At 38.9% G+C, this 22867-nt stretch overlaps 1 protein-coding gene across 7 annotated transcripts in view; it reads right to left on the bottom strand.

The window, feature by feature from the left end:
* Nucleotides 1-22867, bottom strand: part of nbeal2 (neurobeachin-like 2) — a 56214-nt gene extending 33347 nt beyond the window's left edge. For 2 of the 7 annotated variants that reach the window (XM_058084423.1, XM_058084424.1), the window contains exons 1-11: nt 22448-22866; nt 10369-10457; nt 10037-10201; nt 7977-8058; nt 4342-4454; nt 4110-4192; nt 2656-2741; nt 2253-2556; nt 2069-2175; nt 1751-1831; nt 29-112 (exon numbers count right to left, since the gene is read on the bottom strand). In XM_058084423.1, coding sequence (XP_057940406.1) covers nt 29-112; nt 1751-1831; nt 2069-2175; nt 2253-2556; nt 2656-2741; nt 4110-4192; nt 4342-4454; nt 7977-8058; nt 10037-10201; nt 10369-10457; nt 22448-22525 — 1272 coding nt within the window. In that variant the 5' untranslated portion in view covers nt 22526-22866. Of the gene's footprint in view, nt 1-28; nt 113-1750; nt 1832-2068; nt 2176-2252; nt 2742-4109; nt 4193-4341; nt 4455-7976; nt 8059-10036; nt 10202-10368; nt 10458-13385; nt 14172-22447 lie in introns of those variants that run through there. The other 5 variants (XM_058084419.1, XM_058084418.1, XM_058084425.1 and 2 more) reach the window with 5 other exon arrangements.

The following is a 22867-nucleotide window of genomic DNA, read 5'->3' as shown; positions in this document are numbered from 1 at the left end:
TGTGACAATAACATTACAGCAGCCTTACCTTGGCAGATGGAGAACTACTCATGATGGCTGTAAGGACTCCTAAAGCGTGCACCGTGATGCTGTCCGATCCCCGCTCCAGCACCTACGTCAACATAATAAGATGGTCTTCATCACTGCGGTGCAAAGACGTTGCCAAAATGTGCACCACCACCGACACGGGCCCGTGAAAGTTCACCAGAAAGAGCGAGTGTGAGAGAAAGTTGAAAGGAAAGCAACATTTATTTCTCAACGATAGCTGGAAAGAAGGCAATACCCAAACCCGGGACACCAACAGGAAGTCTTTTTTTTAAGCTGGTGCAACCAAAAGGATGTCATATATAAACCACCATGCATTATACAGTCTGGGGATGTCAACAGGGAAATCAGCCTCGGAATTCATTGCATTTTAGACTGTGACTAAATCTCCTTTTTAAGTTTAAAATTATTCCATCCATTCATTTTCGACACAGCTACTCCTAATGGGATGGAGCTTATGGGGGAGGGGTGCACCCTAGACGGGTCACCAGCCAATCAGAGGTTCATAATAAATACTCATTAATTTATTTTCTACCGCTAATAGTCACGAGGGTCGCGGGGGTGCTGGAGCCTATCCCAGCTGTCTTCGGGCGAGAGGCGGGGTACACCCTGGACTGGTGGCCATGCAGCCAATCACAGGGCACATATAGACAAACAACCATTCACACTCACATTCATACCTATGGACAATTTGGAGTCGCCAATTAACATAGCATGTTTTTGGAATGTGGGAGGAAAGCGGAGTACTCAGAGAAAACATGCAAACTCCACACAGAGATGTGGCCGAGGGTGGAATTGAACCCTGGTCTCCTAGCTGTGAGGTCTGTGTGCTAACCACTCGACCGCCGTGCAGCCCATTTGCATTAGTAATTTAAGATACTTTGTTTATTTTGTTTGTACAGTTAGATAAAATGAACATGAAAGGTAAACAGTGCTCTTATTTTGAAGGCCAAAAGTGTGTGTGTGTGTTTATAGTTCATATTGTTGCTGCAGATGGACTACCCAGCATGCCTTGTGGGCATTTGAATTCATTCATTTGTTCATTTTCTACCGCTTATCCTCACGAGGGTCGCGGGGAGTGCTGGAGCCTATCCCAGCTGTCTTCGGGCGAGAGGCGGGGTACACCCTGGACTGGTGGCCATGCAGCCAATCACAGGGCACATATAGACAAACAACCATTCACACTCACATTCATACTTATGGACAATTTGGAGTTGCTAATTAAGCTAGCATGTTTTTGTAATGTGGGAGGAAGCCTGCAAACTCCACACAGAGATGTGGCCGAGGGTGGAATTGAACCCCGGTCTCCTAGCTGTGAGGTCTGCACGCTAACCACTTGACCACCGTGCAAGAAACCGCCTTGTTAAGAAATACTGATTAATCATAATACTAACAATATGAGAGCAAGCAGATTTTAAAACCTTATGTTTTGCATTGAAAATGTTGATCTCGAACACGATATCGTATCAAATCTCGTACGGGGAGGATGTACGATGCGGGCAGATGAGGTCATTCGTCCATTTTTATCATATAACCTCATAAAACGGACTTCCTGTCAAAAAGTTTCCTGTTTAGACGACGCTTGCTGTGAACAAGTGAAGACAAGGCTGAGTTTCCTGCTGAGAGATTATTATCGATTATCGACAGCAAAAGGTTTATTTGAGGGGGGGGGGGGGGGTGCGGTGGGGGGGGGGGGGGGGTGTACCTGGTCCATTTTGACCTCTGTGAGTAAACTTGTAGTGAGGTCGCACTCACTTGCCGGCCTTAACCGGTTGCTCTGAAAGAGCTACAGGACACACACACATAGACAGACAATTAGAGCAAACATTTCTGTGAGTGTACCTTTGAAGCTGTCTTGTCCCGCAGCTTTGAAACACTCGTTTAAGCTTGCGTGACACAGCAAAATTAAACGCTTTTGAGGAATATGCGGATAAATAAACGAGGAAACATTGGCAGACAGACATGAATAACAAGCTGGGAAGACACGTTTTCGAAAAGAAAAAAAAAAAAAAAAGTGCCTAACCTTGCTGTTCTGTATGAGCCGCAGGATGTGTTCAAAGCAGTTGTTGTTCAGGAAGACCGCCTGTAACGCGGGTCGATCCGAGCACTGCAGGATTTCGGGAACGGCGGCTACAAAAGTACAGAACAGAGCAACATGAGTAACTTTTGGATTCTGTGTCATCCACCATTTTAACGCGGAATCGTACTCAGCATCAGGCTCTGAAGGGAGATCAGACTCTCCTCAGAGTTCTGCCCGTCCTGCTGCTCGATGCTCAGCGGTCGGTTCCAGTTGAGAAGCTGGAAGAAGCTCTCCAGTACGGTCCTGATCTCCACTTGGCGCTCTGACGGGCTGCTAAAATGCACCAGGTGGATCATGGCCGTCAAGCACTGCAAAGTCAGCCGCGGGAGTAACGTGTCCTTGAAGTGACGGGACGCCCGGCAGCACCAGGATTGCAGCACGGAGAAGAGGTCCTCAACCGAGTGAGGGGTGACGGCGAGGAGGCCATTCCTCTGGAAGAAACGCATAAAACAAGATGATCCTTTGTCATCGGATTCAGAATCAGACAGTAATAAACGATGATGATGATGAGGATACGGCGACAGACAGACCTTCCCCCCGCTGATGACAGCTCCTTGGAGATGAACCAGCCTGAGCGTAAGCAGCTCTGGTAGCTTCTCGCTGTCCTGCAGACTTTCTGGAAATGTTTGTACAGATGTGTTATTTACCTGAAACTACTGGGGGGTGGAGCCTATCCCAGCCGTCTTCGGGCGAGAGGCGGGGTAGACCCTGGACTGGTCGCCAGCCAATTACAGGGCTGTTTTATTATTCATAGTTCATATTGTTGCTGCAGATGGACTACCCAGCATGCCTTGTGGGCATTTGGAAATTCATTCATTCATTCATTCATTCATTTTCTACTGCTTATCCTCACGAGGGTCGCAAGGGAATGCTGGAGTCTATCCCAGCCGTCTTCAGGCGAGAGGCGGCGTACACCCTGGACTGGTCGGCAGCGAATCACAGGGAAGGCTGTTTTATTATTCATAGTTCATATTGTTACTGCAGATGGACTACCCAGCATGCCTTGTGGGCATTTGGAAATTCATTCATTTTCTACCGCTTATCCTCACAAGGGTTGCGGGGTGAATGCTGGAGTCTCTCCCAGCTGTCTTCGGGCAAGAGGCGGGGTACACCCTGGACTGGTGGCCAGCCAATCACAGGGCACATATAGACAAACAACCATTCACACTCACATTCATACCTATGGACTATTTGGAGTCACCAATTAACTTAGCATTTTTTGGAATGTGGGAGGAAACCGGAGTACCTGGAGAAAACCAAAGCAACGAAACTCCACACAGAGATGCCCAAGCGGGGAATCGAACCCGGGTCTCCACCACTAGGACCACCGTGCAGCCTTAAAGTTTCCTAAAATTCTGAAATTTTAGGTAATATTTGTCCAAAGACAGCTGGGATAGGCTCCAGCATACCCTCGACCCTAGTGAGGTTAAGCGACATAGAAAATGTATATATATATATATATATATATATATATATATATATAATTTGGGGTTATAATCGAATCCGTACAAGCCTATCCCAGCTACCTTCGGGCGACTGGTGGCCAGCCAATCACAGGGCACATATAGACAAACAACCATTCACACTCACATTCATACCTATGGACAATTTGGAGTCGCTAATTAACCTAGCATGTTTTTTTTTTGGAATGTGGGAGGAAACCGGAGTACCCGGAAGAAAACCCACGCATGCACGGGGGAGAACATGCAAACTCCACACAGAGATGTGACCGAGGGTGGAATTGAACTCGGGTTTCCTAGCTTTGCTCTGTATACCTCAATGACAACATTATTATCTTTAAGGATGAATACAGTACAATGTTAAGAAGTGAATAGGCTCATGCTGAGATGGTTTGAAGACAATAGATCAAAAGGGTTTCTTGAGTAAGAAATGCAGCGCTGATAAAAACATGCTAATATTTAGACGTGAGGAACAGTTGGATTCTCCTGGTATGCACGTCTGATCAACATCACAGGAGGCTCACCGTGGAAAAGAGCAGTCAGCTCCTCTGGCAGAGGAAGTGGGGAGAACTTGTACTTGCTTCTCTCCATCATGCTCACCTCCTCCCTGTAACACACACACACACACATATACTCAAGGCCCTCCTACTCATGCCAACAAAATACCGCTCCACTGAGGCACGACGCAGACAAGATGCTACACATCCCCTGAGCTCGGGTAAGATGTTAAAAACACAAAAACGGCGGTGACCTCACCCCGCCAGTCGTCGTCTCCACGTCTGATAAGGGTCAAAGACACTCTCGCACAGCACGAGGCCGTACTGCACGACCGACAGCAAAGCCGACTGGTCGCCTTGTCCGTTCTTTATCTGATGAACACAATAACATAATAAACAATAATGCATATTCACTCACTATTAATAACCTTATTGGAAACTAGTTCAATAACTTGTGTAAAGTACTCCCTATTTATGTCTTATGACTTAACAATCCAATCCACTTTATTTATATAGCACATTTTATAAAGAGACTTTCCAAAGTGCTGCACAGACTAGTAAAAATAAAATAGTAATAATCCAAAACTAAAAGATCATTTAAGAAATATAATAGTAAAATAGATATTAAAATATTAAAAACAAGAAACAAAGCAATAAAAGTATAAAGTATCTTTTTAGTCCTATTTTATGCTCTTAGTCTTCAGCTTTTAACTCCAGTGTTTTGTTTTTATCTTGTTAGTCCTGTTTTATGCTCTTGGTCTTCAGCTTTTAACTCCAGTGTTTTGTTTTTATCTTTTTAGTCATATTTTATGCTCTTAGTCTTCAGCTTTTAACTCCAGTGTTATGTTTTTATCTTTTTAGTCATATTTTTTGCTCTTGGTCTTCAGCTTTTAACTCCAGTGTTTTGTTTTTATCTTTTTAGTCCTGTTTTATGCTCTTAGTCTTCAGCTTTTAATTCCAGTGTTATGTTTTCATCTTGTTAGTCCTGTTTTATGCTCTTAGTCTTCAGCTTTTAACTCCAGTGTTTTGTTTTTATCTTGTTAGTCCTGTTTTATGCTCTTGGTCTTCAGCTTTTAATTCCAGTGTTATGTTTTCATCTTGTTAGTCCTGTTTTATGCTCTTAGTCTTCAGCTTTTAACTCCAGTGTTTTGTTTTTATCTTGTTAGTCCTGTTTTATGCTCTTGGTCTTCAGCTTTTAACTCCAGTGTTTTGTTTTTATCTTGTTAGTCCTATTTTATGCTCTTAGTCTTCAGCTTTTAACTCCAGTGTTTTTATCTTTTTAGTCCTATTTTATGCTCTTGGTCTTCAGCTTTTAACTCCAGTGTTTTGTTTTTATCTTTTTAGTCCTGTTTTATGCTCTTGGTCTTCAGCTTTTAACTCCAGTGTTTTGTTTTTATCTTTTTAGTCATATTTTTTGCTCTTGGTCTTCAGCTTTTAACTCCAGTGTTTTGTTTTTATCTTGTTAGTCCTGTTTTATGCTCTTAGTCTTCAGCTTTTAACTCCAATGTTATGTTTTTATCTTTTTAGTCCTATTTTATGCTCTTAGTCTTCAGCTTTTAACTCCAGTGTTTTGTTTTTATCTTTTTAGTCATATTTTTTGCTCTTGGTCTTCAGCTTTTAACTCCAGTGCTTTGTTTTTATCTTTTTAGTCATATTTTTTGCTCTTAGTCTTCAGCTTTTAACTCCAGTGTTTTGTTTTTATCTTTTTAGTCATATTTTTTGCTCTTGGTCTTCAGCTTTTAACTCCAGTGTTTTGTTTTTATCTTGTTAGTCCTGTTTTATGCTCTTAGTCTTCAGCTTTTAACTCCAATGTTATGTTTTTATCTTTTTAGTCCTATTTTATGCTCTTAGTCTTCAGCTTTTAACTCCAGTGTTTTGTTTTTATCTTTTTAGTCATATTTTTTGCTCTTGGTCTTCAGCTTTTAACTCCAGTGCTTTGTTTTTATCTTTTTAGTCATATTTTTTGCTCTTAGTCTTCAGCTTTTAACTCCAGTGTTTTGTTTTTATCTTTTTAGTCATATTTTTTGCTCTTGGTCTTCAGCTTTTAACTCCAGTGTTTTGTTTTTATCTTGTTAGTCCTGTTTTATGCTCTTAGTCTTCAGCTTTTAACTCCAATGTTATGTTTTTATCTTTTTAGTCCTATTTTATGCTCTTAGTCTTCAGCTTTTAACTCCAGTGTTTTGTTTTTATCTTTTTAGTCATATTTTTTGCTCTTGGTCTTCAGCTTTTAACTCCAGTGCTTTGTTTTTATCTTTTTAGTCATATTTTTTGCTCTTAGTCTTCAGCTTTTAACTCCAGTGTTTTGTTTTTATCTTTTTAGTCATATTTTTTGCTCTTGGTCTTCAGCTTTTAACTCCAGTGTTTTGTTTTTATCTTGTTAGTCCTGTTTTATGCTCTTAGTCTTCAGCTTTTAACTCCAATGTTATGTTTTTATCTTTTTAGTCCTATTTTATGCTCTTAGTCTTCAGCTTTTAACTCCAGTGTTTTGTTTTTATCTTTTTAGTCCTGTTTTATGCTCTTGGTCTTCAGCTTTTAACTCCAGTGTTTTGTTTTTATCTTTTTAGTCATATTTTTTGCTCTTGGTCTTCAGCTTTTAACTCCAGTGTTTTGTTTTTATCTTGTTAGTCCTGTTTTATGCTCTTAGTCTTCAGCTTTTAACTCCAATGTTATGTTTTTATCTTTTTAGTCCTATTTTATGCTCTTAGTCTTCAGCTTTTAACTCCAGTGTTTTGTTTTTATCTTTTTAGTCATATTTTTTGCTCTTGGTCTTCAGCTTTTAACTCCAGTGCTTTGTTTTTATCTTTTTAGTCATATTTTTTGCTCTTAGTCTTCAGCTTTTAACTCCAGTGTTTTGTTTTTATCTTTTTAGTCCTGTTTTATGCTCTTAGTCTTCAGCTTTTAACTCCAGTGTTTTGTTTTTATCTTTTTAGTCCTGTTTTATGCTCTTAGTCTTCAGCTTTTAATTCCAGTGTTATGTTTTCATCTTGTTAGTCCTGTTTTATGCTCTTAGTCTTCAGCTTTTAACTCCAGTGTTTTTATCTTTTTAGTCCTATTTTATGCTCTTGGTCTTCAGCTTTTAACTCCAGTGTTTTGTTTTTATCTTTTTAGTCCTGTTTTATGCTCTTGGTCTTCAGCTTTTAACTCCAGTGTTTTGTTTTTATCTTTTTAGTCATATTTTTTGCTCTTGGTCTTCAGCTTTTAACTCCAGTGTTTTGTTTTTATCTTGTTAGTCCTGTTTTATGCTCTTAGTCTTCAGCTTTTAACTCCAATGTTATGTTTTTATCTTTTTAGTCCTATTTTATGCTCTTAGTCTTCAGCTTTTAACTCCAGTGTTTTGTTTTTATCTTTTTAGTCATATTTTTTGCTCTTGGTCTTCAGCTTTTAACTCCAGTGCTTTGTTTTTATCTTGTTAGTCCTGTTTTATGCTCTTAGTCTTCAGCTTTTAACTCCAGTGTTTTGTTTTTATCTTTTTAGTCATATTTTTTGCTCTTAGTCTTCAGCTTTTAACTCCAGTGTTTTGTTTTTATCTTTTTAGTCATATTTTTTGCTCTTGGTCTTCAGCTTTTAACTCCAGTGTTATGTTTTTATCTTTTTAGTCCTATTTTATGCTCTTAGTCTTCAGCTTCTAACTCCGGTGTTTCCTCAGGGGGGGGAGACTTAAAGCTTTCGATGTTGGCGGCCTTTTTTTTTTTTACTTGGGAGGGGAGAGAGTTCCATAGTTTTGGGACCAACCACAGAAAAGGCTCGGTCCCCCCCTGGTCTTACGTTTCCGTCTTAGGCACCACAAGTTGGAGACAATGGACAATGTTGGGATTGTTTCATGATTCCATAATAATCCCAGGACCTAAAAACCACTTCAAGTCTTGATCCAGCTCAAATGAACAAGCGTCGTACCTGGTGCAAACAGAAATCCAGCAGCTTTATAGATTCAAAAACAAAAGGAGGCGTCCTGTCCCCGTCAATGTTCTCCATGGTTCTGCAATTTGAAAAAAAAAACCACGGTATTAGGAAAGCGTGTTTCTGCAAGATGGCCATCTATGGTAAAGAACATCATATACGCACTTGACTTCCTGACAAAGCCTCTTTGCACAATTTATGTTGCAATATCAGGAGAAACAAGATAACTGTAATTTGTCAGTCGGTTAGTCAATAAGGGCGGCACGGCGGTCGAGTGGTTAGTGCGCAGACCTTACGGCGAGGAGACCAGGGTTCAATTCCACCACTCTCTGTGTGGAGTTTGCATGTTCTCCCCCGTGCATGCGTGGGTTTTCTCCGGGTACTCACTGGTACTTCACTTCGTCTAAACAGGAAACCTTTCACAGGAAGTCCGTTTTATGAGGTTATATGATAAAAATGGACGAATGACCTCATCTGCCCGCATAGTACATCCTCTCCGTACGAGATTTGATACGATATCGTGTTCAAGATGCAGATATTACGATGCTTTTTTTCAACATTTTCAATGCAAAACATAAGGTTTTAAAATCTGCTTGCTCTCATATTGTTAGTATTATGATTGATCAGTATTTCTTAACAAGGGCTGCACGGTGATCGAGTGTTTAGCACGCTGGCCTCACAGCTAGGAGACCAGGGTTCAATTCCACCCTTGGCCATCTCTTTGTGGAGTTTGCATGTTCTCCCCGTGCATAAGTATGAATGTGAGTGTGAATGGTTGTTTGTCTATATGTGCCCTGTGATTGGCTGGCCACCAGTCCAGGGTGTACCCCGCCTCTCGCATGAAGACAGCTGGGATAGACTCCAGCATTCCCGCGACCCTCTTGAGGATAAGCGGTAGAAAATGAATGAATGTAATACAACCGGGCTGCACGGTGATCTAGTGGTTAGCACGCAGGCCTCACAGCTAGGAGACCCGAGTTCAATTCCACCCTCAGCCACATCTCTGTGTGGAGTTAGCATTTTCTCCGGGTACTCCAGTTTCCTCCCACATTCCAAAAACATGCTAGGTTAATTGGCGACTCCAAATTGTCCATAGGTATGAATGTGAGTGTGAATGGATGTTTGTCTATATGTGCCCTGTGATTGGCTGGCCACCAGTCCAGGGTGTACCCGGCCTGAAGACGGCTGGTATAGACTCCAGCATTCCCCTGCGACCCTCGTGAGGATAAGTGGTAGAAAATGAATGAATTGCTAAATGCCCACAAGGCATGCTGGGTAGTCCATCTGCAGCAACGATATGAACTATGAATAATAAAACAGCCCTGTGATTGGCTGGCCACCAGTCCAGGGTGTACCCCGCTTCTCGCCCGAAGACAGCTGGGATAGGCTCCAGCATTCCCCTGCGACCCTCATGAGGATAAGCGGTAGAAAATGAATGAATAAATGAGTTAGTCAATAAGCAATTTGGTCTTTTTTTAAATAATTTCCTTTTTGGAGTTTGGTAACTTAAAGAGTGCTGTCTAAATTCAACTTTAACCTTCAGAATCTAATACTAAATTCACAAAAAAAAAAACATGCTCACGTTTTCAGCAAGTATTTCTATTACTGTACATCTTATTTAATAGACAAAACTATAAAAATGAAGCTTAGACTAATGAGTGTAGAGCTTCGGCCGTTTCAGTCTAAATGGCTGGTAGTGGCAACACAAATGAGTAGCAAGGTAACTGCATGAGGGGGCTGCATGAGTGCTGCCGGCACAAAGGAGCTAACGTGTACTGCGACACTGGGCCTCATGGCAATTAACCAACATGAGCCCAAACACACCTCTAAGATGGCAAGTAAGACGAAGGCGATGTAGTAGCCAAGTATGAGGTGTCTACAAACCACCATCACAACCAGTGACGTCATCATGGTGGAAGCGGAAGAGGATTCCAGTAACAATTTGTGCAGTTCTACTGAATTCCGTACCCAAGAGGATTAAGGCGGCGCTATATAACGAGGTGTATCATTGCTATGGTACTGAGAAGATGGCGATACCGTAGCGTTAATTCCTTTACCTGCAAACGATGATGAAGAACTTGACGAGTAGCAGAGGGTGCGGGACGCTGTTGTTGCGGTCATGGCTGCCGGTAAGGTGCACCGCACTCTGCCAAAGCTGCGTGCTGAGGAACACAAGAACCTCCTTGGGGAGCTGGGGCACGTCGGAGCTGCACTCCTCCGGCCTGGATGGCATGGAAAGGATGAAGGTAACGTTTTATTCAGTTTTACGTTTGGTCGTAAAATAAACATATCTCTGCAGGAGGTTCATTCCGCTTTAAGGGGAAAATGGTAAAAAGCTGCAAGCTATGCAGTTGTGAGTCACAAAAACAAAACAAAAAAAACATCTTACCTCCGAGGCTCCAGCGAGTGCACGTCAATGAGCCTCTCAAAGGATGCCACAAACCCCTCAAGCCACTGCCGCAGATAGCCCACATCTTTCTGCAGGGTGAGAAAATGACATTTACTTTAATGACTCACAATACTGTGTCATGAATATCTGAAAAAAATCTAATCACAGCCAGCACAACACAAACACAAAGCTAATAAAGCTAATAATAAAGTACAGAGAACATACTAACTCCTTAGTTCTAAAATCACAAATACTTCAACTTGCTATGGATAGCATTGAAGCTTAAAAACGGGAGACGGGTAACAACTATAAAAGCAATCTTCACTCGCTAAATGTACTGCAAAAAAGGTCAGTAAGGATAATTCATAATGCCGCCTACAGAGAACATACTAAGTCCTTATTTCTAAATCACAAATACTTCAACTTGCTGATATAGTTCATCTTCAAACAGCTAAAATAATGCATAAGGCTAAAAATAACCAATTAGCTAAAAATGTCATCCAATACTTCTCTACAAGAGAGGAGAAATATGATCTCAGGGAAGAATTACATTAAAATTAAAATTAAAATTAAAATTAAAATTAAAATTAAAATTAAAATTAAAATTAAAATTAAAATTAAAATTAAAATTAAAATTAAAATTAAAATTAAAATTAAAATTAAAATTAAAATTAAAATTAAAAACTATATTAGGAAAGCAGGAAGTGAACAAATACGTACTTGGGTACGTGAAAATAAATAAATCAAAATTTTAAAAGAACCCTAAATTATATTAGGAAAGCAGGAAGTGAACAAATACGTACTTCGGTACGTGAAAATAAATAAATAAAAATTTTAAAAGAACCTTAAATTATATTAGGAAAGCAGGAAGTGAACAAATACGTACTTTGGTATGTGAAAATAAATAAATAAAATTTTAAAAAGAACCTTAAATTATATTAGGAAAGCAGGAAGTGAACAAATGTAACCGTTACTGATTGTAAAAGTACCAGATGGAGGGGTAGGATTTAATAAGCTTTGCTTCTACCTACTCCTTTTGGACATGTGGAACTGTGAACTGATTATGGGATGCATTCAATTGTAATCTGATGCATGTTCAAATGAAATTAAACCATTACCATTACCAAAGTATTATTAAAATGTATTATTATTAAAGCATTATTAAAGCTTTTATCTGTAATTATACAACCAAATAAATATTTCTAAGCATTTATATGTCATAGTTAGTTACTTAACTTGGAAGTCTATGCCTCATGATAGGGTCATGCAATCAGTGAAGATGATAACAATATGAAAAGGTTACAAGAAGCGATGGAATGAATAATAAGTGCACATATGAAACATACACACACACACAAGTACACAAGTACACAAGTACACAAGTTACCGGTACCTCGTGTTCGAGCTAAATGACAAAATAATCACTGATGAGGAGATTAAAGCGAGCACGCAGTCTTAGGTTGTGTAAAAATAAAAGGAGCACACTGTGTCTCAAAACACGAGACTGAGCAAACCTGCTGACCTGATTTTCGTAACAGGATGTTGCAAAGAGATTTAACTCCAAGAAAAATACACAACTTTTATTCTATATTTTATATATTTATTTATTTTATAGATTATATTTATTTATTTTTATTTTATATTTATTTATTTTTATTTTATATTTATTTTTTATTTTATATTTATTTTTTATTTTACATTTATATAATTATTTTATATATTATATATATTTATTTGATTGGATTTTTTCCATTTTTAGACATTTGAAACAAAAACAAAATGCCCTGTGATTGGCTGGAGACCAATCCAGGGTGTACTCTGTCAGCTGGGATAGGCTCCAGCACCCCCGCGACCCTCGTGAGGAAAAGCGGTAGAAAATGAATATATTATATTTATTTTTATTTTATTTTTTTTTACATTTTTAGACATTTCAAACAAAAACAAAATGCCCTGTGATTGGCTGGAGACCAGTCCAGGGTGTACCCTGTCAGCTGGGATGGGCTCCAGCACCCCCGCGACCCTCGTGAGGTAAAGCGGTAGAAAATGAATATATTATATTCATTTTATAATATATATTTTTTAACATTTTTAGACATTTCAAACAAACAAAAACCAATCCAGGGTGTACACTGTCAGCTGGGATAGGCTCCAGCACCTCCGAGACCCTCGTGAGGAAAAGAAAATGAATGAATGAATATATTCTATTATTTTATATATATATATATATATATATATATATATTTTTTTTTACATTTTTAGACATTTCAAACAAAAACAAAATACCCTGTGATTGGCTGGAGACCAGTCCAGGTTGTACCCTGTCAGCTGGGATAGGCTCCAGCATACCTATGCGACCCTAATTAGTATAAACAGTATAGGAAATGGATGGATAGTAATTTTCCAGCAGGGACTTGATGCAAAACTTTAGATTCCTACTTTTAACAACAGTAACATAAGCACTGAGGCTATACAAGAGGTGTCCAGGCTGGTCCACCACTATTGCAGAACTGTGACATTATTCCCTTCATTCGAAGCAATGTGCCCAAAGAATAGTTCATTTATTTACAAACTTGCTCGGTTTGTGAACCACATCCTGTCTGCCTTCCCTTCTTCAGCTCACACCGGTGTCATCAATACATCACTCAAACCCGTCAACATGGCTGTTTTGCAAAAAACATACCCCTGCCAACCAAAAAAAGGTACACGGTGTCCAAACAGCAACCCGCAACATAGACTTAGAGACTTAATGATGGAATAACAAGAGTGTGCATAAACATACGTGATGGTGAGGAAGCTTATCAGGAGAAGACTTGACTCACGATACCAAAATAACACGTTGTAAACAACGCATGACATGACGGCCCATAGAGAGCTTCCCCTAAGACTACATTTTAATAGGTCAAAAGTTGAGGAACACGAGCAAAAAAAATTAATTCTGCATAATAATAATACACATAACTGTTACAGTTCCGCTAATAGGAATTCAAAACAAGAGAACTGCATTCAGTTCATATTACCAGCAGGCATGGACTTAGCAGCCAGTCCATCTTTCATGGTATGAGGCTGAATCTCAGAGGTAAGCGATGGCCGCCTTGCAGCTCGGAGACTCATTCCTCGTCTGATGAGCGCTTATGCATACTATCTAGCGTCCTTAACGTGGAGCCAGCAACCAGGAAATGACATGTCACTTTAACCAAAAGCCTGTTTCCTTCGGCAAACCCCTTCCTCTTCTGACACTTTGTGAGCAGACAAGTGGGAGGATTTGGTTAAAAGACAATAAAAGCATCACACTGGCGTAACACTGCACTGGGATCTGTGGTTGTACTGTTGACGTGTAATGTATGTAAGTCAGTTCAAATTGGAAATATATGTAAGAATTTAGCGAAAATAACACACAGTTTTAAGTGATTTGTGTATTATTCCATGGATGCAACAAAGCTTGTGCCGATCAATGCCGATTACAGAAATGATCGTACTATTGCGCAACCCCGTGTGTGGTGTAGTGCCCCGCCTCTTCCTTTCTTTCACACTGGAAACCAAAACAAAAATGTCTGCTCTGTGGAATGAATATTCGTGCTATGTCACAATCAGAAAACTAAGCAAATAACCCGAAAAAAATAGAATTCAGTAATGGCTAATAGGTCTGGAAGTCCTATTAGGTCTGGAGTCTGGAAGCTCTAGAAAGCTTTCTGTGCAGGTTATCATGTGTAGCATTATTATTGCATTACTGCATTATTTTTTCTGTATCCCTTGATGGAAAAATGATGTACATAAAAACCTGCAAACTTAAAATAAGCTAATTGTAATAAGCTAAAAAAATTTAAAATGTAAATTTTTATAAAAATATGCTAATTGTAGTATTTCTCTGTCTTGTTCTAGTACTTTCAGTTCATCTCATCAAGTGTTACTTTTCTGATTCAAAAATCTGATATTTTTTCTGTATCCCTTGATGGAAAACTGATGTACAAAAATTAAAAATTAAAAATTAAAAATTAAAAATTAAAAATTAAAAATTAAAAATTAAAAATTAAAAATTAAAAATTAAAAATTAAAAATTAAAAATTAAAAATTAAAAATTAAAAATTAAAAATTAAAAATTTAAAATTTAAAATTTTTAAAATTTAAAATTTGTGTCTAACTTGTGTCTAGAGATGAACTGAAAGTACTAGAACAAGACAGAGAAATACTACAATTAGCTTATTTTTATTAATTAAATTTTAAATTTTAAATTTTAAATTTTAAATTTTAAATTTTAAATTTTAAATTTTAAATTTTAAATTTTAAATTTTAAATTTTAAATTTTAAATTTTAAATTTTAAATTTTAAATTTTAAATTTTAAATTTTAAATTTTAATTTTTAATTTTTAATCCAATTAATAAAAATAAGCTAATTGTACTACTTCTCTGTCTTGTTCTAGTACTTTCAGTTCATCTCTAGACACAAGTTACTGATTTTTCTGTATCCCTTGATGGAAAAGTGATGTACATAAAAACCTGCAAACTTAAAATAAGCTAATTGTAATAAACTAAAAAAAATAAAAAATACATTAAAAAAATATTATAATATCTCTGTCTTGTTCTAGTACTTTCAGTTCATCTCTTGACACAAGTGTTACTTTTCTGCTTCATGCACACATCTGATAACAGAAAGGAAATACGTGTTGATTAGAACCTAAAACCAGGGGAATCACCTGGCCATGATTGCATAAATAATACCCGATAACGCTAATTTTGCTGAGGATCCACACACCTCACAGAAAGTCCTAATATTTCGCAAAGCATCGGGCCGTGTGACTGCTGAGTAAAAAAAAAAAAAAAACACTAACCCTGCATATATGTGACAAGCACAGTGAGAAGCGTCGACTCCGGTCTGCAGCTGCTGCTTGACATTCCGCTTGGCTCCGTCCTCCCTACTTTAGTGTCAGCAAAGAGCACTTTCATTGTCCTGCATGGCCCTCAGCCGTGAATTCAACCGAGTGTCATGTCATGCGAGCTTGTACTTATTTTTCTAATGCACAAAAACATCCGACCGTGTGGTGCAAATGTTCTCTCATCACCATCATTATTATTATTATTATTATTATTATTATTACCGATGTAGAAAGAGAGTTCTCAGCTGTGTGGCTGAGCAGAGTCAGGATGTCGTGTCTGTGAAACATTAATTAGTCCCTCCGCAAGCACTTAGCCTAATAATCACCACATAATCACACGCTATTTCTCAGGCCTAAGTATCATTATTGTGTCCAGACTGCCGCACCAGACACTAGAAATATGATTATTATTCTTCATTTGAACAATGTCTGTCACGTGGAGGTTGTTAAATTAACATCTGTGTGTGTACGCAATAAATCCGACCTACTATTATTATTATTATTCATCTTAGTTTCTTAAGTGTCGCATAAACAATGAAATTTAAACATTAAAGACCTGTGGACATGTGACAACATCAATGCTGAGAGATCGTTTCTGCAATCGGAAGTGTGTACTCTGACGAGAAACGGGCAGTAGATGACAATAAATGACCTTTAGTGTGAACACAAAGACAAAAACGGGAATACAGTAATTAATTGGTTCCAGACGTAAACAATCATAAAAACCTGTTTTTGATTTTCTGAATAAAAAATAAAAAATAAAAAGCTCCCGAGGACTTCTGGACAGCTGCTGAACCACTGTTTGATTACTTACACAAACGAATACAGTTCAGACAACGATAGTTGATATAATCAGATAAAATCGGCCATTAAAGACATAAATAAGACTCTTGCTTATGTGTGCATCAATAAATGTCTTCCGGACATGTAAACAGGAAGTCAGGGATTCAGAATTGAGTTTTAGCTGGAGTGTTATGATGATGATGATGATGATGATAATGATGATGAGTACTATTATTATGTTATTATTATAAGGAAGTCTGCGTTGCAGTATCAGTGAAACTAGTTGTTAAAAAAAAATTGGGCCTCAACGTCAAAAACGTTAAGAACCCCTGCTCGAGTTCTCCCTGTGACAACAAAAGTGAGAAAAACAACAGCTAGCCCTCCCTTCCTCACGCTCATCCAATCACCATTCAGAACTGAGAAAGGATGCATTCACGGTCTTACAGAGAGTGGGATATTTCTAACTCTTTTTAAAAATGTGCATTTTGTGCAAAAAAAGTAGGCGAATAAATTGACGATAAAAGCACAAATACTGCGGATTTCAGAAAACAACAGATGGCATGATACAGTACTGTAAAATAAAATAAAATAAAATAAAATAAAATAAAATAAAATAAAATAAAATAAAATAAAATAAAATAAAATAAAATAAAATAAAATAAAATAAAATAAAATAAAATAAAATAAAATAAAATAAAATAAAATAAAATAAAATAAAATAAAATTTAAATCTGCCCTGTGATTGGCTGGCCACCAGTCCAGGGTGTACCCCGCCTCTCGCCCAAAGACAGCTGGGATAGGCTCCAGCACCCCCCGCGACCCTCGTGAGGAAAAGCGGTAGAAAATGAATGAATGAATGAAAATAAAATAAAATAAAATAAAATAAAATAAAATAAAATAAAATAAAATAAAATAAAATAAAATAAAATAAAATAAAATAAAATAAAACAAAATAATTTAGAAATCCAAAAATTGTTACAACTATAATGATGAGAATGGTAATATTAATGATGATTATAATAATTGTGATAATAATAACAATAATAATATTACATTGATAATAATAACAGGGGAAAACAAGACAGTGGCATGAACATGATTATATCTTGCAAAAAAGGGGCCAGCATTTATAAGCTTTTGCTTCAGCCTACTCCTTTTGGGCTTGTGATCAGATAGTTGAATACAAATGTAAATAATGCAAAGTTATATTTTCATTGTTGTAAGAAATGCACTGTAATATTTCATATATTTGCCCAAAAAAAAAAAAAAAAAACATTATAGTGCTGCAAAGGAAGCCACAACAAGAGAGTTGAAGGGTTGAAGGGTTGCCGACCCCCTGGTCTGGAAGCAATAAAAATATCAAATGCCACACTGTATATTTCCCCGTTCATGATGCATTATAGTGTATCAGTGTTTTTTATACCATCCATGAACATAAGCTGATCTAAAAAGTCTTGCCAAGGGTGTGTAACGTGTTGCACAATCAGAGGAAGCCAAGTTCCTTCATCACACGCAAAGCCCCAACCACTTTTTGTACTGGCAGAAAATACAGGATGAAGGTGATTGGTGTTTTAATCATTTGTTTATATTAAGTGCACAGTTTTTTTTTTAGTTCTTTCCAGTTTAACTTGAAGGATTACAGGAAACAACGGAGGGCATCGATAGTGGGATGGTGTGACGTTTTGAAGTGAGCTGGCAGGGTGTGTGTGTGTGTGTGTGTGTGTGTGTGTTGTAACTAAAACAGGGTTTCAGGTCAAACGGCTTGTTTACTCTCAAACAAAAAGGCTTTTCAGTGGTACTTTAGGCCTTTTAATCATTTTGTCTTTGCTAATTTGCGTCATTCAGGAGCTCTTTGTAGCTATGGCGCAGCATGTGTTCAGACACAGAAAACACACAAAAGACACTGCAAGTCTTTGAGGGTACGATTGTTCTCCCTTCTGCTTGCCTTTCACCTTCTTCTGACTATGGAGATTCAACCTGGATACAGTTAGAACTGCAGTATCATTCTCCAGGACTAGATTATATTCATTTATTTGTAGGGGATGAAGCAATTTCACTAAATGTATCCTAATATATGAGTTTTAGCAGTAAAATACATGAATACACACCGAGTTAAAGACATGAGACTACAAAAAACTAAGCAGTACCAGACAGAACAGAGAGTACTGCAAAACAACAACTGATTAGAACAATAGAAACATCACACAAATGTTCGAAAAGGTCACACAACAGGTGCAGATATTCATTTTCTAGAGTCATGGGGGGGTGCTGGAGCCTATCCCAGCTATCTTCAGGCAAGAGGAGGGGTACGCCCTGGACTGGTGGCCATGCAGCCAATCACAGGGCACATATAGACAAACAACCATTCACACTCACATTCATACCTATGGACAATTTGGAGTCGCTAATTAACCTAGCATGTTTTTGGAATGTGCGAGGAAACCGGAGTACCCGGAAGAAAACCCACGCATGCACCGGGAGAACATGCAAACTCCACACAGGGATGACCGAGGATGGAATTGAACCCTGGTCTCCTAGCTGTGAGGTCTGCATGCTAACCACTGCAGTCCGGACCAATTAATGTGTCATTATAATTGTTTGTTGGGCGTGAATTAGACATTTTTTTAAGGGTTAATTATATAAAGTCTCCAAATTGGGAACACTGATCCCTCCTGCTCCATCTTCTTGTTCTCAGACACACAAGGTGCGTTCTAACGTGTTTACAAGCGTGGGGCGAGTAGTGACAGTGATGTACCACTGCACTGCATCATCGCCTTATTGTTGTCGACTTGATAAAGATATTCGAAATAACTACAACCGCAATAATAATAATAATAATTATAATCGCTCAGTCGAAAAACCGTCTTGACAGTTGAAATGACTGACATGTCAGCGAGACGAGAGGAGACGTTTACACCACAATCATTCGTACATGCATTCCACATTCATCGGCCTCACACGACAGGAAACGATTCGTATAAAAGGGAGATCCAAAACCAGATCTGAACTATTGAAATGAGTCGACACGGTTGTGAGATGTCTGAATGTGATATGGTTATCTTTTGGTAAAGCGGAATTATTAATACGGTTCTTATATTGGATGTCATTGGATTGTATTGTGGTTGCTTTTATTAATGTTAAATGCTGAAGTTTGGCTATAGAATGTCATTAACTGCATGTTCATGAAGACTATATACTCATTTCACATTCATACCATGGCTTTTTCTTGATGGGGGGATTACAAATTGTCTGCGGATCATATTAATATTTCATATATTGGCAATCAGTTTCCACGCCTGAGGACACAGAGAAACAAGATGAGACTTTCTTTTTCCCGGTTCTGAATAAGTGGGGCAACTTTGTGTTATCAAGGCAGATCTATCTGAAGTCTGTCTTGACAAGGACGGATGTGTGTCGCATTCAAGGACTTTTCTCTTATTGATCTATGTTGAATTGGAATTTAATCCCAACCTGGTATGACTGAAAGTCAGTGAAGGCAGAATAAAACCAGTTATTTGTTATTTTTTGCCCCCTTTGGACAGATCTCAATTCAAGAGCATGGGTGTATATTTTTGTGTCCAAGTGCATTATTTCATTTTTAAATCATCTGATCAATTCATGGCCTGTGTCTCTAAAATTGATTTTAGTATGAATACAGTTTTGTAAAAAAAATGTATGTTTTGGCAATTGAAACACCCAAAATATCAGGTGGCACACTTGTCCGCATAAATTAACATATTATGATAAATTGCTCCAATAAGAATAAAATATTTTGGCATAGGCTGCACGGCGGTCGAGTGGTTAGCGCGCAGACCTCACAGCTAGGAGACCTAGGTTTGGTCCCACCCTCGGCCATCTCTGTACCCCGCCTCAGCTGGTATAGGCTCCAGCACCCCCCGCAACCCTCGTGAGGATAAGCGATAGAGAATGAATGAATGAATATCTACTGTATTGGGTAATCTAAGTCTAAAGGTGACTATAGGGGTGCTATTTCATGTCTAGAGGGCTCTAATAATGTTACAAAACAGGAATGTGCCCTGTGATTGGCTGGCGACCAATCCAGGGTGTACCCCGCCTCTCGCCCGGAGACAGGTGGGATAGGCTCCAGCACCCCCCCCCCGACCCTCATGAGGAAAAAGCGCTAGAAAATTAATGAAAGGAATGAATGAATGTAACTATAGGGGTGCTATTTCATGACTAGAGGGCTCTAATAATATTACAAAACAGGAATGTGCCCTGTGATTGGCTGGCGACCAGTCCAGAGTGTACCCCACCTCTCGCCTGAAGACAGCTGGGATAGGCTCCAGCACCCCCGCGACCCTTGTGAGGATAAGCGGTAGAGAATGAATGAATAAATATCTACTGTATTGTATAATCTAAGCCTAAAGGTGACTATAGGGCTGCTATTTCATGTCTAGAGGGCTCTAACAATGTTACAAAACAGGAATGTGCCCTGTGATCCAGCACCCCCCGCGACCCTCTTCCAAGCAAAAGTATAAGACCAATTTTTACATTTATCACATTTCCCCGTTAAACTCTGGGAAAATTGTCCGGCGAGCCGAATGGGAAGAGTGGCGTTCATGGCTTTCACTCAGAGTCGTCTCGTTCATGTGTTCTTTGTATACATGCCCCTAACGCGTACACATACACAGAAGCTGTCTCAGAGAAGCGACCCACTATTTACAGTCAGTGTGTACTGTATGTACATATGTGCTGTATATAGGCTATACAGTCAATGATATTGTTCAATGACTAGTGCTATCATTAGTAACTACATAACTAAGACGCGGGTGTGTTTGTTATGTGGGGCTTTAGCTTGCAATGTAGCAGCAATCATGTTGAGCTGTAATGCTGGCAGCACATTAGAAAGTTCATGACCCCCCCATGGAGTATCTACTGTAACCAAGGCAGACGGCACCTTGAATTACTTATTGAGGATTTTAACCGTTTTTTTTTTTTTTTAATTTAACATTTTAAGTGAAACAAAGGGTGGTGCATGCCGATTTAATAAGCACTGATGACAATATCGCTGATATTCATTCACAAAATACTGTATCACCAGGATCTCTTAAGGGTTAAATAAATAAAGGTGCATCTCAATAAATTACGATATTGATTTCAGGAGTCAAATTCAGGAAGTTTTAGCAGTTCATTTGCCGATTACACAACAAAACTTTATTTAAAATTATTTAATTAAAAACTTTATTCAACTTTATTTAAAACTGTCGTCCATAGGTATGAATGTGAGTGTGAATGGTTGTTTGGCCATCAGTACAGGGTCTACCCCTCCCCTCGCCTGAAGACAGCTGGGATAGGCTCCAGCACCCCCCCCCCGTGAGGATAAGCGGTCGAATTCGGGAAGTTTTAACAGTTAATTTGTGATTACACAGCAAAACTTTGCAATATATACATGAAAAATAATATTTTGGGGGCTGGTTTGCGTGCAGGCCACACACCTAGGAAACCCAAGTTCGATTCCACCCTCGGCCAGCCATCTCTGTGTGGAGTTTGCTTGTTTCTCCGGGTACTCCGGTTTCCTCCCACATTCCAAAAACATGCTAGGTTAATTAGCGACTCCAAATTGTCCATAGGTATGAATGTGAGTGTGAATGGTTGTTTGGGTATTGGGTAATATAAGTGTAAAGGTGACTTTAGGGGTGCTATTTCATGTCTAGAGGGCTCTAATAATGTTACAAAACAGGAATGTGCCCTGTGATTGGCTGGCGACCAGTCCAGGGTGTACCCCGCCTCTCGCCTGAAGACAGCTGGGATAGGCTCCAGCAACTCCACGACCCTCGTGAGAAAATAACTGAATGAATGAATATTTTTGTGTTAGCTGCAATCATAAAAAATACTAAGCAAAACTTTATTGAACCCTGTTTGGTGACACTATGGAGTAGTTTCACTTTTGAAAGTGAACAACTGAAATAAATGCACTTTTTAAAGATATTATACTTTATTGATATGCACCTGTATGTTTATCTGAGCCTCATTATGCCCGTTAAGCCTAAAAATGGGCACGTTTTCCTAATAACTAGAGCGTGACTTGTATTTGAATACCTCTCAAGTCACCTGACAATAGGGGGCGGAGCTACGAGAAGCAGGAAGTAGCCGTAGTGAAGTTCCACCTGCCTTACAGGTACACAATTAAACATACTGGGTGAACCTGCTCCCAGTATGCGTCTCTGTTGCTGGTTTATAACCAAGTAAAAGTACCACCAAAGCAGCCAAACGATGTGAGATGTTTACATGTGTATAAAATGAGGAAGCTGCCGTGTGTGGGGGCTACTTCCGCTTTACAACCGACTGTGAAGTCAAACGGGATCACCTAGGTGACTCACTTCGCACCGGGGAACAGAATTAAAAGTGTTTTTTTTTTAAATAAACGTTTAAACTAAAATAAAAAAACAACAGGTGTTACTCACCTTAGTGTAATATAACATCCACAGCTCGTACAGCCTCTCCTTCGATGCCATGGTCGCGTCCACCTCCTGGTTGCTCATTAACTCCCTTTTTTTTGTTGAATTAAAACTTCCAAAGAGCAGCCAGCATGGTCAACAACACGCACGGAGCGGTGTGAACTTCTATCCAAGAGACTGAAGGGGAAAAAGAAGCAGGAGAAGAAGAAGAATGAGGAGGAGGAGGAGGACGCGGTGCGCTCCTGCCGTCAACCATTCCTGCCTTCGGTAATAATCCGCATGAAAGTGAAGGCTGGTCGGCTTCCCAACTTGTGGCGAGTGGGGGGGGGGGCGTGATGCTAAGTCAGAGAGGTGACATTAATGTCGAACTAGGACAAGCAGGAAGAGGGGGGAAAATGCGTGGAAATGTGTGAGGAGAGAAACACC

Source organism: Doryrhamphus excisus, chromosome 10 (assembly GCF_030265055.1).
Source record: "Doryrhamphus excisus isolate RoL2022-K1 chromosome 10, RoL_Dexc_1.0, whole genome shotgun sequence".
Lineage (NCBI taxonomy): Eukaryota > Metazoa > Chordata > Actinopteri > Syngnathiformes > Syngnathidae > Doryrhamphus > Doryrhamphus excisus.
This window is presented reverse-complemented; position numbering and strand designations above follow the sequence as displayed.